This window comes from Neodiprion fabricii, chromosome 2 (assembly GCF_021155785.1).
Source record: "Neodiprion fabricii isolate iyNeoFabr1 chromosome 2, iyNeoFabr1.1, whole genome shotgun sequence".
In the NCBI taxonomy this organism is placed as follows: domain Eukaryota; kingdom Metazoa; phylum Arthropoda; class Insecta; order Hymenoptera; family Diprionidae; genus Neodiprion; species Neodiprion fabricii.
The window spans coordinates 14353236-14379030 of record NC_060240.1 but is presented as its reverse complement, the minus strand read 5'-3'; the positions used below and the strand labels follow the sequence as shown (position 1 = coordinate 14379030).

The 25795-nt window shown below is 39.0% G+C and overlaps 1 protein-coding gene across 3 annotated transcripts in view; it reads left to right on the top strand.

The window, feature by feature from the left end:
- The window catches only part of LOC124177004 (unconventional myosin-XVIIIa), an 85140-nt gene that overhangs the window by 42806 nt on the left and 16539 nt on the right, over nucleotides 1–25795 (top strand). For all 3 annotated transcript variants that reach the window (XM_046558992.1, XM_046558993.1, XM_046558996.1), the window contains 8 exons: nucleotides 48–200; nucleotides 951–1528; nucleotides 1607–1789; nucleotides 2778–3037; nucleotides 3111–3273; nucleotides 3367–3541; nucleotides 4550–4708; nucleotides 5214–5429. In XM_046558992.1, the coding sequence (XP_046414948.1) occupies nucleotides 48–200; nucleotides 951–1528; nucleotides 1607–1789; nucleotides 2778–3037; nucleotides 3111–3273; nucleotides 3367–3541; nucleotides 4550–4708; nucleotides 5214–5429 (1887 nt within the window). The remainder of the gene's footprint in view (nucleotides 1–47; nucleotides 201–950; nucleotides 1529–1606; nucleotides 1790–2777; nucleotides 3038–3110; nucleotides 3274–3366; nucleotides 3542–4549; nucleotides 4709–5213; nucleotides 5430–25795) is intronic.

Here is a 25795-nt window from a genome sequence, read left to right as displayed (position 1 = left end):
CTACGGATCAATTAGTCCCACGACTTATTTATGCAATTTCTTTTCAGATTTTGACCATTGAAAAGCTCAACGCGGTTTTCACCGTACTCGAAGCATTTGGCAACAGCAGGACTCACATGAACTCAAATGCGACAAGGTTCACTCAACTGTTTAGCTTGGATTTCGATCAGTCTGGCCAAATCGCATCCTCATCCTTACAAGTAAGTGAAGAAAATTAATGTAAATGCACATTTTCCGGTATAGAAGTGTATTATTTATTTATTTAAAGCCAGATAATACAATGTTGAGTATGAGGAATATTCGATTATTATATCCTATAGAGGTGATTAAACACCTGTGTGTAGGTTGGGCGTAGAAATTTTTTTTTACCAAAATAGATGGCTAAATAATATTTTAAAAAATTATAGTATTTCCTTATATCAATAAACCAATTTCCCAGTTTCTCTTTTATACTATTTTCCCTGAAGTTCAATGATTTCAGATCATTATCAAGTTTTTTGAATTACACCATCGCTGTTGTAAAACTATTCCTATGATAAATTTCTTCGTTAACAGTAGCTATCCCACATAAAGCTGCACTATGAAATAAAGCATAATAAATGGTTAACATAGTTTTTCGATCTAGCATCTTTATTAGCTTACAAAATGTATGAGTCAATCCCATCTCAGATGGCAATCTATAATTATTCCTAAATATTTACAGGATACTGTTCCATTTAGAAATATATTATTCATCTTAATTTCGATGTTAGTATGGACACTAACTTTATACCTATACACCAAAAGTCACGAAGACTGTTTTATTAATGTTCAATGAGAGTGCATTACTGGCTAACCAAATTGCAACTTCTCCCAGACAAGAAGAGATTTCAATTTTGACTTCATTCCAAGTGTCTCATGAGCATGTGTTACTATTGGTAAATTGATAACCCGAAAACAATTATTCTCAGGTTCTGCTTCTGGAAAAGTCGAGAATCGGACGTCGCGCTGACGGAGATCCGACATTTCACGCAGTGTACAGGCTTTTAGCTGGTGCGGAAGGCCCGTTGCGGAAGGAGCTTCACCTGACGAATCTCGTGGCCGAAAATAATCCGTTTATAACGCCTCTTCAAAAGCACGAAGACAAGCAACGCGCAATGGTTGAATTCAACCGGATAGTAGCCGCCTTCAAAATACTCGGAGTATCGGAGACGGAGGAAAAAGTCATATGGCTTGTCCTGGCTGGAATTTACCACTTGAGTTGTGCAGGTGCCGTTAAGACTGGAACAAGCTCTCAGAGTCGCTGGCAATTCGGGAGGGTCGAATGTGCCGAAAGGGCTGCCACCCTGCTCGGAACTTCAGTCGAGGAATTGAGCAGAATCGTATTCTCTTCCAACGGTGGTGGTGGCACGCCGAACAACTCGAGGACAACCATGAAAACACCGAGTCCTGAACATAGCAAGGACATCACGGGTCTGGAGGCCCTGGAAGGATTGCTGGTTGGGTTGTATTCCGAGGTATTCCACTGCGTCGCCGCGCTGATCAACAGGTGAGAATTTTTTTTTCTTCGGTCGAAATGTTGTGCCGCGGAAGGAAAATCATTTGATGATCATTTATCAATTTTCAGATCGATATCAGCGCCTGTACACACTGTTTCATCACTGCTGCTCTGCGACGCGCCTGGTTTTCAAAATCCAGCGTCGTGCGGCCGACAGACAGGAGCGACATTTGAAGACTTGTGTCATAATTATCTGCAGGAAAGACTTCAGCTCCTCTTCCATCATTCCACTCTTGTTGCTCCGAAAGACAGGTGACAGGCAATTATGAATTTGACACAGATTACCACTCTTGATGGGAGTGCTCTACTCAATTTTCTATTGATAGTGCGATAATTTCTTGTACCATGTGTAACTTTATATTTAAGAGACTCTTTACGAGAGAAACAGCTGAACAGTGGGTGGTTTTTGGAAATTTATAACTCGGTAACCAATTATTCAATTCGATTGGGATTTGTTGTATTTAGAAGTATGCGGATTCAGCATCATTTTTGGATTCTTTTCAATTCAGCATCAATTTTGGACGAAAAATTGCATCTCAACTTCAAGCGGTTGTTATTAGAAGCAAGAAAATGGTATAGTGAGAAAAAAAAAGATGAACTATCCGAAGTACTGTTTTCAAATTCCGAGTGAATTGCATGACTCATTTCCGAGTCATCGTGGATCCCATAAAACGTGTCTCTAAGTGAAATGGTCGACGTTATTGCTGAGCAAGTTGCTTTCTATTAATTAAATTTAGTGAAAAAAACATGCAAGTAAAGCTTCATCAACGTACTTCTAAATAAAACCAACCCCAATCGAATTGAATAATTAATTGTGTCGAAGTATAAATTTTGAAAATAAACCACTTTCTCAGCCGTCTACTCGTGCGAAACCTTTCAGGGGATTAGTTACTCTTGAGAGCCATAAAACAGGCCGTTTTTGAAACATTATCTCTGAAGTCACGAATAACAATAGACACTTGATTTCCGCTCGCAACGCTCCACGTCATTGATAATAACTTGTTGGTTACTCAAGCTGAACGACCTTTTCTCAAACGTAAATAAAGTTGATAAATGGCCAATTCTAGGTTAAAAAAATTAAGTGTCTATCGTTATTCATAACTTCAGAAGTAATGTTTTAAAAACGCCTGTTGTATGGCTATCAAAGCTAACTAACCTCCTTGAGCGTTGTGTCTAACATGAAAGAGACGCGTTGTGTTTCGAGTTTTTCATCTAACGTTTAATTTAACCTGACAATCAGATACGCTCAGGAGGGCATCGACATAGACCACGAGGATGATTATGGATTCGGGGGCGTCGGTTCGCCGCAGGCTTTAGTTTCGCTTTTGGATCGCGGTTCGCAAGGTGCGGCCATGTTGAGAGCTAGTCAAAGTGATCTCAGTAGCAATCGTCAGACGGAACGTCGGGGCTTATTATGGCTCTTGGACGAGGAAGCATCGTGCCCGGGAGGCAGCGACGAAGCATTTCTGGACAGATTCTTCTCTCACTACGGAGACAGAGGTAGCTCAATTAAAGTTTCATCCACCCAATGTACCTGGTGATCTCAAATATTCGTCCAAATCTCTGCTTACAGATCATCAAATGCTGTTGAGAAAAGCACCGGGCAATAATCAGTTTGTTCTTCATCATCTGCAGGGCACCAATCCAGTGCTTTATACGGCAACTGGTTGGCTGCGAGCTACTCGTGAAAATCCGGTGGCTAGAAGCGCCATCAGCGTTCTCCAAGAGAGCCAGAGGTGAAGCGCCGTACTTTTCGAAATTTCTTTAAATTTCGCCGTTCTATCGGCAAACCCTTTTTCATTAATATCATCGCATTTTGCCGATTGCAGAGAGGATGTGAACAGGCTGTTCGTTTGTGCTCGCGGTGCCGGCGTCTCGGGTGCTTTGAGCGGTTCGGTACACGGACTCGAAGGTTCGCAGACCTTGAGGCGAGCTTCGAGCATCCGAAGGACATTCACTGCGGTCAAGCGAAAGAACGTTTGTCTCCAAGTCAAATTCACCGTGGTAAGTTTTCCCAGGTGACGGTACACCTGTTTCATTATTATCGATAAATTGAGTTTAACACTCTGAAGCAGTCGTTTTGTTTTTTTTTTTTTACGGTCAAATTCCTTGAAACTGGGGTACATAAGGGTTCTCGAGGGTGCTGATTTGAATAATGGGTTCAGATTTTGAGAAATTTTCAAAATTCAAAATGGGGACTGAAAATGAGAAAGCGATCGGAATGGATGGAAAATTCGTTTTCAGCGACTCCGAAACCCCTTCGAGTAACGAATTTCAAGCGAATCGGATGAACTTTTATATTTTCAGTCCACCATATTGGATCCGCCATATTGAATTTTGAAATTTTGACGTCGGATTCGTTTTTACCGAGCCCAAAAACCTAAGACTACCAAGTCCCACTTTTCTAGTCTCCGTAATGTTCCCACAATAACATTTAGTCTGTAAAAAAAGAAATTTTCAACACTTTCATTATTTATAGCGCTCACTATATTCGCAAAATCATCATAAACCCTCTTAAAACATCAACATTGACATCTTAGAAGTCCAGTTATGCAAAAAATAAAAAATGACAGCGATATCCTAAAAATTGAATGTAATTTTTGAATAACTGTCTCAACATATCAGATGCTGTGTCGCAAATGGTTAACACGAAAATAATCGCGTTTTTAACCTTCTTCGACAGTAAAAATTGGTAATAAAACATGTGCTTAAAATTCCGAACGTACATTTGCATGAAAGCATAAAACAGCTTATATCAAGTTACTCGTTTTACCAAAACTTTTTTCACAGTTTTCCGCAAAATTAGTACGAATTGATGATTCAATTGAGGAAAAAGTTTTACCGAAAAGACTTGTATGTTGTGAATTGCTTGAATTTACTTCGGGCACGTAATAAAACATTATGCTCAAGGTTTTCCAAAGCCCGAAACATAGTTCATCTTTGATTCTTGACCTGACCTGAGTTCAATAAATTATGTCAATATTACTACAGTTATTCCGGTTTTACTTTCAGGATGGACTCATCGAAACTCTGAGACGAACACGTGTCAAATTTGTTCACTGCATACTTCCGCAACACAACGCAGGATGTACCGACAACAAGAGTCTTCTTTCCGTGAGATCAAACCAAGGAGAAGACAGCATCATTAACGTCCCGCTACTTCGATCTCAAGTAATAAATCCGAAGTCTGAAAATAGAATTACTTTTTCCGTACTTCAAGTGAACTGTCGTAAATAGTGTCGAGTGTATTTTAAATTTGGGGCACTCCATGTCAAATCTATCAGATTTTGACATCACCTTTTCTAATTCGGTGGAACCTTTCATCTCTAAGACCCCGAATTTATTTTGAAAGAAATCTTTTCATGCAGTCACTTTCGAGTTATGAATTTTTAAACCCTGAAATTACCGCCTTTTTTTTTTTGTTCATTTACCACGCGAAAGAGATTTAACGAAGGAAATTTTTTTTTAATAAATCGAGTGCTTTAGAAACTTTACAGCCGTCATCTAAAAAGTGTCAATAAATTTTTAAACGGTGATGTTAAAACCTAGTCAATTCCGTATTAATGTCCCATTCATTAGATTCAAGTTTTGCTTGATGTATTTAACTTGCCATCCTTTTGATCATTACTTTATACCATCGTCAAGTTAATGAAATTTCGATTTTCTTGTCCTTCAGATTCGAGGAAGTGAGATTATCGAGGCAATTAGGTTACACAAAGTTGGTTTCCCGAAGCACATGCCACTTGGGGAGTTTCATCGACGTTTCGGACTGCTCGCCACCGACAATCACGTTCGTCCCGGAAGTCCCGTCGCCGATGAACGCCGCGAAGTTGAGGACATGCTCCTTTCCGTCGACATTGATCCCGCATCTTATCGCGTCGGTCAGAGTCAGGTGAGTTCTTTGAAGAAATCTTATTGCGCATTCGCTTTTCCGTCTGCTTGCAAATATCGACATGGCTTTTTACCTATACGGTTAAGAATTTTATAGCCGATTTTCAGCCCTTTCAACGGATGAGCACTTAATCTTACAATTACTTAGGTACAATAAAGCTTTGAACTTCGTAATTTCCTGCCATCATTCCACGATGTATTGTAAAAATTGCGTTGCGAAAGTTTGAACCAATGCTCCGAAAATTTATGACTAAACTAGTAACTTTGACGGTCAAATTTAAAGTGGAAATCGAAAGGTTTCATGTAATCATTAAGTACATCAGCTTGTCCCGTCGTCTGTATGTTTTTAGTTTAATGGATCCGATTGATTGAAACGGTTTCGTGCGAAATATTTTCTGCCATCGTTCACAGAGAAAGTAAATATATTGAAACTTAGCCAGGAACGAGACTTTCTTTACGATGTGCTTCAAGTTATTTTTGGTATTGCGTGGGCTGATCGATTTGATATTTGGCAAACGGATATTCGTTGACTTTGGATACATCCTATCGTTGTTACGTAGGAATATAAATTTCTTACATTTGTTTCCCATATATTTGTATTGCTATATTACGATTCTCGGGCTCTAGCGGCTATGTCGCGAAAAAGTCGAGAATTGCCTCGGGACTCAGACGCGTTACTTCTGTATGACTGCTGCTTTCACTGACATGAAACAAACTGCTCGTAATGACGTGCGAGACGATGAAAAATTGTACTTAACAACTTTAATACTTTCATTCTGATAACGTAACGCGATTCAAATACGCCGTTAAAAAAATATCCAATTTTTGACCGACTGCGCAAGTGTAGAACGAAGAATTTTCCTTCAGTTTTTTCACAGATTCAGGCTGTGTATTATCGAATTTAAAGACCATTGCGGAAATTGGCATCTCGTGCAACCCAGATGCAAGGCTTTAATCGTTTATGCCCTCGAGCAGCGAAACGCGCCAATGCAACGGGCAATTAATGGTGAATGATTTTTATGAAATTCCAGTACAGCCTTATCAAAATACACTACACACAGCTGCAACGTAAATATCTAACAAACCTAGATGTACCAGCGGCATTTTAATTGCGAAAAATCGATCATTCCAACTTTCTGTGGTGTCAAAGTCCGTTGAAGAACCGTCTAGATCGGAAGATAACCCAGGTCCGCAACCGATAAACTGCACAGGTTTTTTTTTTTTTTTTTTGTACTGTTTCTTGTAAATTTTTACTCACTGAAATCGGGAGGAATACTAAAAATAATTCCATCACGTTAGGTTTTTTCTTGAACTCGTGTTTGTAGTTTCATTTAGAGTGAGACACCCGTTTAACTTGAAATCTGTTATCTTATTCTTGATTCTAAAAATCCTATGCAAAAGTGATTTTTTACTTTCATTTAATATGTATTAGAGTGAGGCTCAAGAATAGATATAAAGAGAATATAAATGGAACGGAGGGATAATAAGGGAAGAAAATTCAGGAAAATAAGCGTGTTCGGAGAAGTATCAAAGAGAAGAAGAAAAGGCTTGATAGGCAAAAAGAATGAACACGGAATGTTAAGTACATTTCACGAAGAAATTGTTTGTTTAAGATTTCTAAGAAATACTGTCTAGTTCCTTGCAATGAAGTGGTGGTTTTTCGTTATTGTCATCTTTTTTTTTATGCAAACACGTATTTAAAGAAAAAAAAAAAACTGTACGTGATGGAGGGAAATGGGTGTTATTTTTGGATTCAGCAGACTCAAAAACATAAAATTTACCAAAAACATCCCATGCAGCTGAAATAAAGTATATTTTTTCAGACCTGTTTAATTATTTCAAGAAAGTAGTCCAAGGGCATGGAGAGAATGAGTGTTTTCTTTGGCTTCGTTTTCTTTTACCCCGGAGGTATAGAAAGTCGCGAATTTGTTCGTTATTGTCAGCCCGCGATAGCCTCTCGAAATTTTTCAACACCTCACGCCGTCTTTACGACCGTCAATTGAGGATCCTCGATCAATCGAATAAACGACCGCACCATAACTTTCACGCTATGGGTATAATTTTATTTGAGAGAACAGAAAGTATAAATTTAAGGGTGTGTATTGTATACGAGTAGACGGCTGAAAAAGTGGGTTAACTTTGGGGACTTATCATGTCACTATAATCGATTATTCAATTTGATTGAAAACTGTCTTATCCAAACGTATGTGGATCAAGCGTCAATTTCCTTTTTTTTTTTTTTTTTTCACACAATCCGTTATCAACGTTTAATTTTTCCGGCTGCCAAAAAATCTGTTCTATAAATCGTCATACAAATCGAACGTCATAGTTTATCACACCGGTGATTGAACGACGGAGGGATTGAAACAAAACGAATGCCTAATGACCCTGTAAGCACCTGACTCCTCTTCGGGTTGTTAAACTTTTATCGCCACCGTCTGGCGCCGGTCTATCATTTTTATTTGTATTCTTCTTTCTACTTTAATGCCATAAAATTACCACCGTAGTTTATTCTATTCGTCGATTATCTCCGCCAGTCTATCTTTTCTCAAGTGTGTAATAATAACATATAGTAATAATAATATTAATAATAACAACAACAACAATAATAATAATCTGTTACCGCTATTACGGTCATCCTTGTTGCTCTTATTTTGAACGTATAAAATAATATTATACGTGGGTCGACCGTTATTTTCAACGAAAAGCTTGACCAGTCTTGTTGCATCAGTTCTCGAATTCGAATCCGTTTCGATGATCTTCTTCCATTTTCGTAATAATCTATCGGGTAACTTTCAATTGGTTTCCGAATGAATTATTCCGGAGCTGTGTCGCGATGTAATTTATTTTATTTTTTTTTGTTTTTCATTCTTCTTTCGCTGCGGCAGACGTGTAAAAGTAATATTGGAGAGAGAGAGAGGGAAAGAGAGAAAGAAGAAATGAAAAAAAGAAAAGAAAAAGATATGAAAAACTGGTTCCTATACACATAACGGCATTCAATTCGGTGCTACAGACCGGTCGTCGACGTTGCAGCCGAAGCAAAATGCGACCGATAAGTGAACGAAAGTAGCGACCAGACTCGAGTCCGAGCGAAGGAGTAAAACAGAAGTCGCATCTTTCTCATCGAGCTATAATAACTTTCCACCAAGAGCTATTCAAGCAGCTGCAAAATCGCCAAGAACCAGTTCTCAATGTTTCCAATGGTTAGGCATTATCTCGGAATCATTCTTTCAAATAATCGTCAAGATCTGATGAGGTATAATCATATAATCAAGTACATGATAATTTAAAATCTGCTGGGAAACCTTACTGTCAATTACGTTGAAACTTGAAGATTCTTTCAAGTCGGGATTGCTGTCTATAAATATGACCAAATATGGTGAACAAATATGGCAAATAAATATTTTATTGATACAAAATAAATACGAATCCCCTTGACGATACAAGTTATTGTTCGGACAACTTTTTCGCTCAATCAATAAGTAACATTTCTTTGAATCGAAAGAACGGTTTTTTTACGTCATGGATTTCGGGTGGTAGAAAATAATGTAGAAAGATAAGGAAATAGACGGGTCGCAATATGGAAATTTTAAAAAACTGGACCATCTATCTTGGATAATTTTAAAATGTAGAAAGGCTAAATACAGAAAACCAAATATTCTTATTCGATCCGACGATTCTGTGTTTTGATTTTTCTATAGTCCCACCTTCTACATTTTAATCTTTTTTGAAAATTCGACTTTCAGATCCCTTTCCGTTCCATTCTTTCTACAATCATTCCTCTGTCCATCAAACCACAATTTCGATTACAAACCTGTAACAACGACAGTTCTAGAAGTTACTATAATAGATCACGTTCTCAGACAGAATGGTAAAACAGGGTGTTGTCAATTTTACTCATACAAAATTCTCTGACTTTTTCATAGGAAACTTAGGTAATGTTGGGTAGCTTTTATGACAAGAAACTCCAGAAGTTACGCACCTTGAATATATAAATTTAAATCTAAAAAACACACGGTATTGCTTAGTTTCACATAAACAATTAGAAATTGAACAATGCCATTTCCAAAAGTTAGCTTAACCGAAATTATGAAGCATAGCTGAAGTTTGAAAACAATTTACGAAAAACAACGTTTTGTTCCTAACTCAACCATAATGTTAACGTTTTTGACTTCAAAAGCGGGACGAAAGTGGCATATTTTTCCCTAAAACGCATTTGCGGGAAATATGAGATCGTATTTCCCGTAAATCCTAATCAGCGGGATATATGAGCTCAATTCAAAAGTCCCAATTTTCAAATCAATACTGCGGCCAGAGTTGAGTCGGAAATGAAGTCCTATATGTACTTACATCCTATATATACGTAAAAGTCGACTTTATTCCCTTGTTACATAATGTGCTATTTTCCCTATGGTCCATCATAATTCCCTGTTTATTGCCTGACTTTTCATTATATACAAAATTCTCCGACAATTCCCGGTTTTTCGGATCTGCCGCACACCCTGTAAAATCTATATATAATTAACCATCGAAAGTATAATTCACGTGCAATATCTATCGGTGTAAATCGTCGTGAAAATGAATAAGATGCGATTGTTCCTCGGCCAATGCGTGGGTATGCAGTAAAGGTATGCATGCACGGATTTACGTAAGACACGATCGTCTAGGATCTTAAGTTGATGCGCCGCGTGCCGGAGGGACATAAAAATTGCGCGATACTGCGGGCAGGCATTCTTCCTCTCATAAAATAAATCTCGAGGAGGCTGCGGCGTCGGGATCTCTTATATGTACCGTTAAGAGACGGCCATCAACGCGTGGCTTGAAATCCGACGACGCTTTCGTGAACGAGTGCCTGTGCATTAAAGCTATGTTGCATAATTGTAATATTATTCGCAAGCATCGCGGTGAAATCAGAAATAACCCGATTCGCGATGCGATATGGATACACGTATTATACACAGAAATTTAATGCGTTATATCGAATATGAGAAATTATTTATCGAAGATAAAGGCAAACGGTGTAAGTAAGAACTGTACGAATAAACTAAAAAAAAGTTATTGCTAACTTTTTTGCAATAGGCAAAACTAGATGACGGACATTTTCGATAATCGAGTGATATGTTTTCGAATGAATTGTTTCTTAATAAATAACAGTGAGTATAATAAATTATGAATGAAAGGTCGTTTTATAAAAATTCTAGGTGAAGTCGTGAAAAAATTCTGTGAATTATTGTTATGTTGCAATGAATGGCTCGTATCTTCCATCGGATAGTTGAAAAACTTACCAAATTTCGGTCGAATCGATTTGGCCGTTAGTTCAGAATTCAAAATATATGCAACCGGATGTAGTAAGAATTTTTTATGCAGGAATAACAATAATTTTTAGGCATTTTTCTGTGATTAAGGTCACTCGAAGTAATCATTGGTAAGTTAAAAAAATTTTCATTTGAAATTTGACCAAGATCGGTCAAAGATTCATAGATCATCTCGCATCAATCGATAATCGATAAAGCCGTTTTTCCGGAATAAGGAGTAAAATAATTCTGCTTACAATATGCACACACATATGTGCACGACTTTTTTTCGAGGCGATTTTTTACTCGATGAAAAATACAATGGGCACACCGTTTTACGAACGTGCCTAAAATGTGGTGTGCAGACTTTCATGGACTATAATTTAGTGTCAATCTTACGCTATCCGGTATTAAATTTCCGAATCAATCACAAGAAATTGTTTTACACAACAGTTTACACCAACCAATTTCGGTCAGATTTAACACCATAATTTTTGACAGTGAAAGCCTTCGATGTCTTCGAATAGTTTCGTTAAACCTAGTAAATAGCAGGCGAAAGTGAACAGTCGAGATGTTTTATGAGTTTGAAACTCAATGGTAGTTTGAGAAAAAGAAAGAAGTATGTGATCGTCGAGTGAATGGTGATTCGTGCTGAGCGGCAATCGATGAGAAAAGAATGACACGCCAATTCATGGAACAAGAATGTTTACGCCATAGCAACCTGGGTATAAGGTGTATGTGTACTGTATGCTAGATGAACGCAACATGAAGGTGACGTTTATTCTTGACTCGTAAACACCGAGTTCGTTATGGAATGCAATCGTGAAGCGTGTTAAACAGAGGATGTCACGTCTATCGTCTGCCTCACGTCTTTGGGTTAGTTGGAAACGATGATCCTCTAATAGATCCAGGATTCTAACCAACGTTCCGTCAATTCTTATCGATGCACCGCGCGTTCACACGTAGGAACATTTTTCGTTTGAAGGGGAAAAAGTGGTCGAAAAACTCGGCAAGCCAACAGATCGACTCGATCATTATTCCTAGGAATTTTCAAATTTAACTTGAAGCAATACATTGTCAGGTTTTAATAGAAGACCTCGAGTTTTCCTCACGACATACAGGAAAACGTACTGGTTTACTTTGTTTCTTTTTTCTTCGTCTAATTGTTAAATCGCATTGGAATCATGTTATTTTTGTCGCCTAAAAAATCGTTTGCCAGTATCTTTTTGAAATGAACGCACGCCTGTATGTTTGCATCAAACGAACCGATTGACTGATTTGGCTGAAATTTTGACAAAAAGTTGTTCATGCCTGAACGATGTTCCGGTAAATTTATCACATCTTTCAAACTTTCATAAAATTCTTTACCACCGCGGTCTTTAATATAATTCATTGACCAATGAAATATAGCTTTATGCCGTTGAAAAACGTGTTCAGCCACTTCGCTATACTAGACTTTTAAATCACAGGGGTTGATGTACGAGTTTTCTGTAGGAAGGATCCGAAACAAATCACCAAACTGATTTCGTTGAATTAAGAATGAAAAATAAAGTATGCGAGTACATAGCGCAGATAATTTGATAATTTGTCTCAATTCGCGCAAAAGACTAAAACTTTCTGGCAAAATCCCTTGTTGAACAAGTTCACCCATTGACAAAAGCGAGGACAGAAGATAACGAAAGGAGATAGAAGGTTACTTTCTTCTTTCGCCCCGATTCTCCGTGACCAATAATTATAATATTTCACATTCCTGCTGAGAAGGACAGTTTCTCTCATGTTTGGGCCATCTACCTCCTGTAATATAGTAGCCACTTCATATCTCTGTATTTAATTTTCACTCTCATTTTGTCTTGCCGAATAAATTCTACGATTTTAAACATGCCTACTGCAGAGGTTGTGTAGAGTAACAGTGTTGCCGGTGACCCGTTCGCCATGAATGCTTGCCTGCAGCTTACCTGCATCCCACACGGTAGTCAGAGTGTATTATACACCTATACATATACGAGTTGGTCGAGAAACGTGTTCGCCTCCGCATCTTCGCAAGCCGCCTTACTTTTTTACTTGCTTCTTTCCCGCCCACCGTGGAGCAAATGGCTGTTGCTATCGATGTGAAAAAGAATAAACATGAGGTAGATCCGTACGATCCATTCTGCATATTGTAAAACGCGATTTCATTCGTATTATACAAACATCGGCATTCCGCGTGATATTGCGCAACCAAAACCGAATCGATCAATCTTGATTTTCCTAGATAGTGTTTCGTCCATCCTGGTTCTTTGACCTCCGATAACTACGTACTTTAACTTGTTTGCCAGAATACGCAACTTCTCGATGTATTCTCGGATTCGGAACTTAGTTTCCATTTTAAATTTGGAATGAATAATCATTCTCGTCGTAGCTTCACACCTGGCACTGATTCCAAGGTGTTATTCTCAAATCGGCAACTGTAATCGAATTACTAGAGCGGAAAGCGTGACACTATTTGTTGATGGTATAAGCGAACTTGATGAATGAAAATATGCCGGTGTTAAAAAGGAATGCAGCGGTATCGCCCAATTCCGTTTCGGATAATGTTATTATACTCTGGAATCTGGACTCGCTAAAAACCGTGAGATCTCTAGTGCAGATTAAGCCTCGGGTCAACAATGTCGAACAAATGACCGTCTCGCGGAATTCCGTACTCAACATTACTCACCAGCTACACCTTGAATAAGTAAATTAAGTGCCACATGTGTTCTGTTTATCTAAAAAACAAAAAACTGCCGTTATTTTCTAACAACAAGTGAGTTATTTTCGTAGCGTTTACTTGCGCAATTGCGTTGAATTCGATAGTTGAAAGCAAAAATTAGAAAAAGGTAGATGGATAAGATCAGGAGGTTAGATTCTTAAAATTGCTCTACGGAATTTCAAGCCTGGCAATAATTCGAGACGAATCGATTACCGATAGGTATAACAGAGATCGATACACTTGATCCTTACAAGTTGTATTGCGGGCGAAGGTTGGAGAACTCTACGCTCCACTTTCATTTCACAAGCCTCGCGGTGATGTGTTCTTTTTTGATGTTTTTTTTTTTGGTACGTTTGCTATCGTTAGTTTATTTTCAACTTTAATTTTCCTAATTCTCCGTAACGCTGCGTGCAAGTAGATGAAAAAATCTGTATACATGTGTGTATATATGTATGTATATACATGCACCTGAAACCCGCTGCCACCTTTCTTTCTAGGTAACTTTCCCCCGCAGCGTCGTACGGTTCAACGTCTCATGGCTGCTGGTACTTACAAGGTACGCATATCGTCGTAGGAAGTACTCCAGTCCCTTCGAGAATAAAGCCACCTGCGTAATACCGAGAATCCCTGAACTTACCTTCTTCGATCCTTGACGTCGGTTATACCAAGGCGATCCAATTCATGCCCCTGTAACAGGAGAGATCGTGATCAGACATTTTTTGTATTTTCAAATCGGATTTTAGACGTGTAACGAGATTTAAGTACAATACGGACGGATTCACCGCTGCACCGTTGGTTTCGCTCGGAGATGGTCTGCCTTGAGCTATAGCATGGATTAAATTTAGCTATTGTAGGTCGTTCAATACACATTAGTTACGTGTACTTGTTCAATACGTACGTTACGATGGAAAATGCCAGCCACGGCAGCGGCGTGTATCTTCATCGCATCTATTTTGTAACAGATTTTAGTTAAAATACGTATGCGTGTATTTGATAACCTATTACCGAATTCTTTCGTGGAAATGTTACATGGACAATTCAACACGGGGTAGATCCGTCGAGTATGATGTAAATCGGACTACAGTTTAACTGAATCTGCCTGCATTTATGCAATTCATGGTACAATTCACCAATCGTCGGTTGTCTCATTGTTCATGATTGGCTAAATCTTTACTCTCTCTAATCGTGGATCATTAATCAAATGCTGATCGCTGAAATATACTCTAAATTGCATAAGCGCAGGCGAATTTTAAATAAATGTATCCGGAATTGCATAAATGCAGGCGGATTTTCGCAGCATGTACCCAAAATTGCATAAATGCAGGCGAATTCTGGAAGCATGTACCCAAAACTGCATAAATGCAGGCGGATTTTGATACCATATATACAGAATTGCATAAATATAGGCGAATTTACCTGATGTTAAATTGCCCGTGTAATATTTCGATGAAAAACACTGGTAGAGTCATTTTGCTGTCGAATATTACAAGTTTTCATTGACAAGGGCAAAAGAATTATGTTGCGAACCTCCGAGGCGGCGGCGTAGAATCAAACGAGTTCTGGTCAGCATCCCGAGGGCTGGATATCATGCTTCAAGGATCTTATTGCGGGTTATTTAGGATACCTAGGCAAGAGTGAAGACGTAAATCTACGACAACCTGGCAATAATCCACAAGTACGGACTGCTCGTAATCAGTCGCCCATGTCTGTCGCATGTATACAAAAGATTCCAACTCCTCGAGCAATTCCTAACCTTATTTCAGGATGAAGATAAAAGTCGTTAAACCGTATTACGAATCAGAGAAAAACTAGCCGACCCTTATTATTTGTACCATTGCCGGTCGAGATTTATTCAAACAACTACCATGAAGCGAATTTTCCACTTCACGTCTAGCTCGCTTTTACGTCTAAGGAAGCTGAAGAATTATTATTGTCTACTCTGTTAAGCACAACGATATTCTCAGCATCGAATAATTCAATTCAACTCCTCTCAATAGCCGCCATATACATTCAACGGTCAGTCACACATTACGCTGAAAAAGAGGATGTAAATAAATTAACGGTACGTACAATTCGTACCCGTTTGCAAAATTATTTGACAGACAAAATCAATCGTCTAGGTACTTGAGACCTGACTGATCATCAAATTTGTTTTACAATTCTAAAAATTGAGGTCAAAGATTAAAAAATTAATTTATATCGGTAGCTTTTGTTTACGTAGCGCCGTTTTGGCAGACATAAACTTCGATCTCATCATTCGTTCCTCCAGCGAACTTTATGTACGGAATAAGCATGCGCTCGTAATCGACTTTCCGCATAAAATGATGCAGTGCTCGCGTCTTTACTATGTGGGCCATGTGAAAGCCGCAGCTACGCAACGATTCCAGCACTTTTTAGTCTCTCGGTGCTTTTGCAGTCATGTATAGTCGGTAATTGGGCTGACAGTTCCAATTTCCAAAATTCGTGCCCTGCGCTGTATTATATATAAGTAATCACAATACCAAGACCGACTTTTATCGAGCTCTTGTCCGATTTGGCGGTTGGCACTTTTTCCGTTTGGGATACTAAAATTCAACAGTCGATTAACAATTCCTGAACCAATGTCACAGTACACGATGCGATTCGAAAAAATGAATCATTATTTATTATTTTTGATCGGTGATTTGTTGGGATCAAGCATGCGTCTGACATAAACGGTCGAAAGTTCGTAACTTGGTTAATTGGAACGCGATAGAAATCGTCACCTTCTACAGGCCGTACAGTTATAGAATGTTCTATAGCAACGACTCAGAATCCTTTTACGGTTATCTAATATCGATCGATCTCTCTATCAATTGTCAACACTTCGAGTCAACGAGTCGATGAGTTCTGATGGGTACTGTTGGTAAAGTTATTCAGTATAAAACTTTGCAACCTATACTATCTAAAGAGTAAAAAATTCTAACCGCTCTGTCGTTTTGCAGATAAAACATCTTACAATTTACGATCACCTCAGGGAATGAATACAAATGCAATGCTGAAAAGCGGATATATTTCGAGAACTTACGTTCCGACAACCAATCATTCAATTTTCTTGAGATTTGTTTTATTCGAAAGTATGTAGAACGACCTTTACTTCACATTGTGGTGCATATTTAGCGAAACTGACTTGGCGAAGGTAGATAAATTTGGAATTGAAATACTCTTCACCTGTCAAAATTCACGACATGGAAGGTGACACGTTTCTTCCGCAATGTTGATCGCTCTTATTACCTGGATCGTATCTTCCTTTCTCCCGATTAGCAATGATGTGGTTGGCGTTGTCCTCGGTGACGCTGATGGCGCGTGGTAAAAATAAATAAAAATTTGCGTTTCTCTCGTTTTTAGAACCGCGTTAACATTCAACGTCGGTCTGCACTGACGCGAGGCGCGTGCTAGACTCGCGACTGTGTCATCCACGTCTTGCCAATTCTGGTATTTCCGCTACAAACAGGCTTTCCGTATATCATCGAGACTGGGTCGCGGTTATCGCTTTGTCACTATCCAGGATACCGCAATCTAATCCTGCCCAGCCCATTCAGGTCTAGCCAAGCGGAATCCTAACGCCAAAACGAGTTCAGAAAGCATTTTACCAAGTATCGTTAAGGCTTTCATCGATATCTCGAAACCAGTGACTTTCAAGTCTGATCGTCAGTCGTCGGCACTCGTAAGCAATGCTTCATTTCGAAGGAGTGTTTGATTAGCGTTTGTCATTCATTAGCTGGCACAGTGCAAGGGCGATAAATCGAAACAGGACTTGATCACTTTTACGAATTGATTGTGCGCAATCCATTAGCTCAGAAAAGTTGAGCTCGTCAGGATGGTTGGAAAAGAAAAGGACACTCCATGACTCGATTGAACCTACATTGCATTAACCCAGATAAACAAAGCTCACCATCCCACTTTTATCGTCTTTTCTCGACCCGTATTGTCGCCTTTGCGGAAACACGGTATAACTCTACGCGTAACTCGGACAATGACCGCGAATTGTAATTTCATCATCTCTTCACCAACTGCAGTCATGGATAACGTAAAAGTAATGGAGTAAAATCACTTGATCCTGACCTGGCATGAAGCGGTTTCACGACATCCGGAATTCTCGAGAAGTTTGTAACCGTTCGTCTATTTTGATTTAACGTTGTTTACAAATCTCGGCCAAAATCGTCATCGATCATTTTACAGCTAAGCATCCATCTTCTGAATATTAATAATTCTGTACCGATCAAACGCCTAGAAACTGAGCTCTGTAATGATATACATGCCAATAATTTTCGTAGTCTATGAATATTATGCAGCGACGCTTTACACACACAAACACTTCATTTTTGTTACAAATTACTCTTGGAAAGAGGCAAAACCGCGACAGTGAAGAAACAGCTTTAATTAGATGCTAATTTTCAATTATATTAATGGGACGTAAGTGTTCGGGTCACGGATTGGAAGAGAAACCGGGTTCGCGACACTTTGAAGTGTCTGCGACTGCATCGGCAGGCAAACCTCTCGTCTACTCGCGCGTACGCTTTGCATAATTTAACATAACTTGAAACTTGCAATTACATAAATCTTAGGAATCGAAAGATGCGGATGATGAGCGTTAAGAGTGTAAACGTGCGTCTTCGGAACTTCCGCCTGGATTTCGTCCAGCTGGCAATGCCTTCACGATGCCGGTAATCACGCCAATTCGTACCCAACAGTGTCCCAGCTTTCCTCAGCTATGACTAGGTGATAGATGATTTCCATACCTACACTGTCCAAGATTCGGATAATCGGCTTTGTTCGAGTCGACGTTTGAAAATTTATTACAGGCTTCCGAAATTTATGTTCGAGGACTCAGAGTCGGCTCGTTTATTCGTTCGAATCATTTCTCGAAGTGCTGAAACTAGGGTAGTTCAACTAATCGATGAGTCTTTTAATCGTCTTGTCAATTACTTTATCGGTCGACGAATTTACTAGGCAGTTCAAGTTTCCAATAATCGATTAATTCGATACTTTCAATTACCTAATCGTTTCTAAAATTATCCGAATCATCGATCCTATCGATCTAGGAATTACATCTATGAGTAAATGGTCGAAACAGTGAGTTAATTATGCGGATTCGTATCTCTAGAACTAATGAAATTCTAGTGAAAAAAAAAAAATTTACGTAAAGCCAGATCTATATACTTTCGTATACAAGAAGCCGTGATCGAATTGAATAATTTCTTGTTGGGATATAAATTCCCAAAATTCACGAAGTTTTTCACCTGTCTACTCGTTGTTTCTCCAATTAATCAATCGATTAATCACAGAGCTCGCAATTGAAACAGTCAACTTAGTTGTCGTTGAGAATGCGATTCAGCGCCGTGCAAAACGTTTCATTTAACACCGCGGCGCGTTGCAGAATCCTCGTCGCTTTCTCGATTCTTCCGGTTTGGGGTCGCGTCAGGTCGAGTGCGATAAAAGCCGGGCCTCTGGGGATAGTTTGAATAACAGGTGCCTGGCAGCACCTCAGGAGAAAGGTACACCCATATACCAACCTGCAATATCATGCAGGCGATGACCTCTATTCCATCAAAGAGAATGTTTGACCTCCTCGAAAAGCAAACGGCAAACGTCTTAGCTGCTCGGTCATCGCGTCATCGATTATCCGATTCCTTTGAAATTAACCTCGTTAAAAAACTTCTCTGCGTTTATAGTCATTTACACAACAAATTTGTCATGTAGAAAATTTTCACGTTGACGATGAAAAGTTGGCCCGATTAACAAGCGTATAGTGTAAATCCGAACTAATGGATGGATCGATTATCGAATTTCTTTTAACTCGGTAAAAACGTCTTGTCGAATCGCCAACAGCTAAATACTTATTGCACATAGTGCGAAAATGACGATTGTTCTGATCGGATCGATAATTACGATCGTTGCAAATCAAGCGATCCGAGTTATTCAAATTGGAATTCAATCGCGTTCTTAGCCGATCTTAGACGCCATAAATGATAAGCGGACGCGGCCAAGCGAACGTGCCTTGAGTTTAAAATGTTTTCTTGCCTGAGGTGAATAACTCTTGTCGGACACGTTGAGTTATAAAACCGTTTCTTACTCTCCTTATAGTCAATTCGATTCGATTGAACGTCATATTTATTACTGGAATCATATTTGGTGCCAGCCATTTCAATCTATAAACTTCAATTACTCGCCTAATTAATTGTCAGTACTAGTGGACGTAGGTCAGGTTCAGAAGGTAGAATTCTGGGGCGTTCCGTCAATGTATTTCAGGAGATTCTTCACCCATGAAATACGCTTGCTCTTCTAACTCGATCGGTTGGAAAGAAAACCTCAATCTTAACACGCCAAAAGATGTCTCCAACCAAGGAGTCAATGTTTTTGATTCTGAAAATCAATTCAAGTAATAGGTCAATGACTCAAACTCGATCACTAAAAAATGGCGTAAAAAACTACCGACAAAAATTACAGCGAACTTGTGTTGAACTTGTAAAACGTTCAATACTACGTGTATTTTTATGATCAAGAGATTTTGGACTGTGACAGAGTTAGTTTTCAATTGGATTTACTCCTGAGTGGACTTCTTACGATTCATGAAACTTAAACTTCAACTTGTTTTCACTAAAATTAATCAGTGAGAGTTTTTCGGGAATTTTTGCTTCATTTTCGATGGTGGTGTGAAACCTTCTTTAGGAAGTTAGTTGGCAAAAAATCGATACTTTCTATTCATTTTATTACAAGATATTCGTGATCTCGTCAAAGATACAAAAATAGAGAAAACTGGAATAACAATAATAAAAAAAAAAAGCTTAAACATCAGTGTTTTATTTCAAAACGCTTCGAAATGACAATGAATCTAATAGATTCGTTAAATTTCACTGTACGATGGCTCGTTTTATTCAAATATGTTAGTAACTGAAGTAGATTTTTTTTCCAATAGTCGGTTCAATGTCGCTATTTGTTGATTATAATCAATATCGGTGCAATGTCAACAAATTAAATAATAATCGATGCTAACATGCCAGAACAGAAATATTTCACGGAGCTTAAATCGAATAATCTTCTGAACAAAATGAGCCATCGTAAATTGATATCGAACGAATCCACGAGATTTTTTAACCATTTTGAAGCAATTTGAAGTTGAAGCATCGGTATCTAAGATTTTTTTGTTATAATTTCATTATTTTCCATTTTTATATGTATTCTGAAAGAGATATTCATAGCTCACATCGCTAACAATTTGGTAAATAGTCGATGTACGATCATCTCGTCGTAAAACTGTACCAACATTTTTTCCTCAAGATTGGTGAGATAATCCGGCGAAGGGAAAACGGCCCATTTATTGTGAATCTAACGTAACGATCTTCTCGAGATTAAAGAGTCGTCTAGCAGTATCCAGTATCTGGCAATACGTAAGGTCAATTAATTATAAAAAACGAATAATTTCCTCACTCGACTGCTCGATCCTTCAAAATGCATTCAGCGTTTATTCACGTGATCGGATGTTCACGGTTCGACGCCTCCGCCGTGCTGGTGCAAAACGGAATTTGTTCCCGAGATATTTTTGTGTCGATCTTCAAGTACCGACGATCTTTCGTCTCCACTAGCAACGTTTGGGATTTCGAAAATATCTATTTATTATGCTGCTCCGAGGTGTTTCTTAAATTCTGAAAGTAACTCTTGGTACTACACGATGTAGCACGTTTCGGAGGAAATTCTTCCGCCTGCGTTAAATCACCTTTTGTGTAGTCTTTGGCCAGCCTCGTGTGCTTTACGCTGTACATGCAAATGAACTCAGCTGTATCTGCGCTCAAAAGGTACCGAGTTTCTTACTTTCTCATTTTCACAGTCTTCTCGACGTCGCTTTGACGCTTTATTGTCAACCTCAAAAATGAATCCTTTGCATATGAAATTTATTTTCGCAAATGCAGAACTCTTCAAGCACGTGTCCCAATTTTCTATTACACACCTTGATACCCTACGTTTAAAGAACTATTGTAACGTTGGAAAATTCGAACGTCACGGTCGCTTGGAATTCGTGAAATATTTACGTAATTCGAGGTGATTCGGCTGTGCAATAAAAAAAAAGGTTCAACCTTGAACCGTTACTTGTTTCATTATACATAGATAAAAAGCTACAGGTTTACAATCCGCAAATCGCCAGGCAATCGGCTAATTTTACTTGAGTAATTATTGCCCTATTTTCATTCCAGTATAATATCATTTCGTGAAGAAGACGAGTGTTCTTCTTGTATTCAAAGGCGGAGACTATTGAAAATCAGGTTTAACCGTGAGTAACGGTTAAAAGAGTTTTGTATACATTCAATAAGTGAGTTCTATATGCGTTCGGTGTGCAGTTGCGGTTACCGTGATTACGAAAGAACAGCGTAAATTGCAGCTGAACAAACACGGGGCGCTTCTCAGATGTGTGAACTATCATTGGCTGCGTTTACTCTGCGCAGAAAAGACATCGGTAGGTAGTTTTAGAGCTGGACCACGTGCGTCTTGGGGAAGTGACGATTGGTGGATAAACAATGAATATAGGTTTCTGGGACTTTAAGGTACCAGATATTCACGTTACGGTGAAAAATTTTCCGAAACAAACTTTCGAAAAAACCAGTTCTACCAGTAAAATCATGCTGTGAGACCGGCGGGTATAACATAAAACCGATATTTGCCGCACTTTCTCGAAATTCCATATCTAATTATATTGATTATACTGTAATGTATTCTATGGCAAAAAAAATCATTTTAAAATCAATACAGAAATTCTGCGATTAACGTTTTAAAACTCGTTCTTCACGACTGCTGGACGTTCAACTGCAGGGCATTTCAACTTTCTAATCAATTACTTACATCGTTTGGTTTATACAGAGCTTCTTTACATCACTCAGTGACTATTATGTACCTCACTGCACGAGATTTTCCACCAATCATCATAATATTAACACCGATTTAAATATATGATCACATTTTCTTCGCACTCTAAGAATATCAGGATACACTCCGAACTTTGTTTTCTTTTGTTTTTTGGCGCAAAAAACAGATTGAGTCATACTTGTTTTTTGCCTACAGGAACTCCTACAAATTTTTTGACAAGGGTTTAATTCATATCTCGAATTGAGGATTTTCATGTTCCGCAATTAGTATGTAGTACTACGACATATCAAAATTACAGCCATATCGAAATCTTTACCCTAAAAAATTGAACAAACGTTGATGAATAGCCCCATATTTTAGTTCTTTTCGTCTCAAGAATCTTGTGAGAAAAATTTTTACTGTCATCGTTTTTCAAGTCAAACTGCTTTTCAGCTTCTTGCACTGTCAAGATTCATCACTTTGCGCAGCTTATTTCCGGCGCAGGAAGTGACATTCCATCGGCTGAGTTGTAAAGTGTGATGTAAAAGAGATTGCGCGTCGGTACATTTGGTACCAAGAAGAGATCCATCTTTGAACAAAGTAGACCAAAACTTGGCGTACCGTGACGGGGCGAGTTGAAGCCTTTATCTCGGTCTGGACGAGGTGACAAAACCCAAACGAGAGCAAAACGAGTACCCGCAGGAAGTGGACCGTAAAGCGCTTCCAAATAGTGTTAGAAGTATCGAAAATAATTTACGGTCGTTAATGAAATCTCCAAGTGTTTCGGTGGTCGAAAAAAGAAAAAAATCCTTTTTCTTCTCCATCGGCAACGTTCGAACTATAAGGTATCGGCGATAAGCTTGACTGCTTGCACCAAACCGTAGAATTCGGACAATCTTTAGTCGGGCATGCCTGAAACTTGTCGAGCACTTACACCGACAAATATTTCAGTCCTCCTTTCCAGGAATGTCGAGTTTCAAATTATTTCTCAACACTTCTCTCGGATCTGACCATCCTCACCTTCTTTTCGAATGACGTACCGACGCAATCATATCGCTGATGCTCAAGTAGGCTAGAGCTCAGGAAAAATCGCTGCCTGACTAATTAATGAGATGGATGTATAATAATTGCCCGGTGAGCAAATGCTTTCTTGCCTGTTATTAAATAGAAACTAGATTTACATTACATTACTGGACGGTTAACATCTTTCACCGCGGCTTGTGATTCGATGCTATTACTGCGCGAAGAGTTTGCTGAAATTATAATCCTCGTACTTATATTATACAGAGTGAGTAGCTAACGGTCGAATAGTGTAACGCGCATGCGCTAAAGTACCAAAGCGAAAGCAATTGTTTTGTCAGGTTGACAAACTGTCATAAGTTTAGATGACAGGTTACCATAATGTATGTAACCTCAAAAACTTTGACAGCTGTCGGTGGCAGTTGTGCTCAACTTCGTTCGTTTCCCGATTAATAATTTTTACGAATAGAAACATTCTTAATCTGCCGATTCGATCTTAAAAAACAGTACCTACAGCAAAAATGTTTTATCTATTACAGTTGCCCTCAATATTTTTGCAGAAATGTCAAACTTTTTGAGGTTATATACATCGCGGTGACCTCCTATCTAAACTTATGACGGTTGGTTATCCTGACAAGATAACTCCTTTTGTTCTAGAGTTCTAGCGCATGCGCGTTACACCACACGACCGTTAGCTACTCTGTACATGTACTGTGATTTCATAGGTGAGCCGTCAATCTTATATTATACGATGGAAACTTCCTACTAATCGTAAATCAAGCTTGAGGCCGATGCTCGATACATTTTTGTCTCGATCCGAATAACGAAGTTTGTATCCTTAGTTTCCAATTATCGAGACTGTATGTGGTCGGAATTTTTTTTGCCGAGAGTCGAGGAGGGGGTCGGTCAGTTTCAGATTCGACTGACTTGCCTGTGAAAGAAATTTGCTCCTCACCGCATCGACTCGCAAACTCGCATCTCTAATTTATCGGACGTCCGCAGCTCGCCGTGAACAAAGTTTCTAAGCGAGCCGCATCCTCGACCTCGACAGGGGTTTTAAATCACCGTGTTTCGTTGTTGCAAAAACCGTCAGACCACCATGGCAATAAATTGCATGGTTTTGCCCGGTGACTTGATTGCGGCCCTACTCTCCTGACCTCTTTCCACCCGACTTGTCAGCTAAATCATTCGCTCTTCCGTCGAAAAAGTTACGGACCAATAAGAAACCCAGTGATTATACTTCGAAACACGATCGCGTGTATCTTTGCCTCTTTTCCAATCATCAAAACCCATCCTTTACTGATTCTGCTTGTCGCCATGTCGTGAGAATACTTTGAGAACAAGAAAAACGGGTTCGCGGTTGTCGTAATACGTTCATGAAATTCAAAAATTCTGGATTCGTCTTATTGTTAGTATCCTTGTGTCTTAAATGATAATTTTTGTTGTCAAGTTCCAGTTGTTCCCGCTACGAACCCCCGAAAACCGAGGCGTTCGCAACTGCGAATCCAATAGTAGAATCGTCAGTGGAACCGCATCTCTGTTTTTGCCTACAAAGTACGAATTTAGCGAATAGCGTATGAAAATAAGACCTGTGATTTGTGCTACAGTGGTAATAAAGAATCCTCAGGGTCGGGCGATCGGCTGGGAGCTGATTCTTAGTAAAAGCGGCGGACAAACGCTGGGGTACGTAATTGCATCTCTGGGAGGTTTCCTGCATCTGGGTTGGTCTTGCAAGCAAAGTACAGAGTACTTTCTGGATGATAGATACCGCGGAGCGGCGAAGCAAAACGTGATTCCCGAGGCTTGTTGGCGCCTCGAGAGTCTCTCCAGGGTGTCGCGGGTCTTCGTAGATAGCGTCGGGAATTTATCAGAGCGAGAAGAGGTCGCTAGGGTCAAGCGTCCATCGACAACTTGATCGATTCTTCTTTGCTCCAGGATTATGAAGTAGTTTCACGTGAAACGGGTACCTTTGAAGCATCACACTTATCAAGAAGATTGTAACTTCATTTCGGGGTTGTGTGCGCGGTAAAACGAGAAATTTATTTCGGTATTGGTCCCTCATATATCAATAATTATAAGATTGGGCGACATTGAAATTTTTGAAAACACGCAGAAAACTAGAAACGTGCCCTTTTCAAACCGTTATACTTTTAGTTCCTCTCATACTTCATGCCGTATAGTTTCAAAATTCTTGAAGTACATTCTCATCCAATATTTGTTGCTGCTAGCAGGGGCCAAAAATTTGATTTTATTTTCAAAAGTATCAGCATATTCATTAGTCAATATCCTACACTATGTTGATAAGTTTCAAAATGGAACACTGATGTAAAATAATTCAAAAAAACCATCAACTCCATGTCGTAGTTGCATTTCTTAACATCACAGTTTAGTAGAAAATTGATCTACGAACATGCTCACGTTTTTTCAAAATTTTTTAATTGTAATTGTTCATAATAAATGAAATTCTTC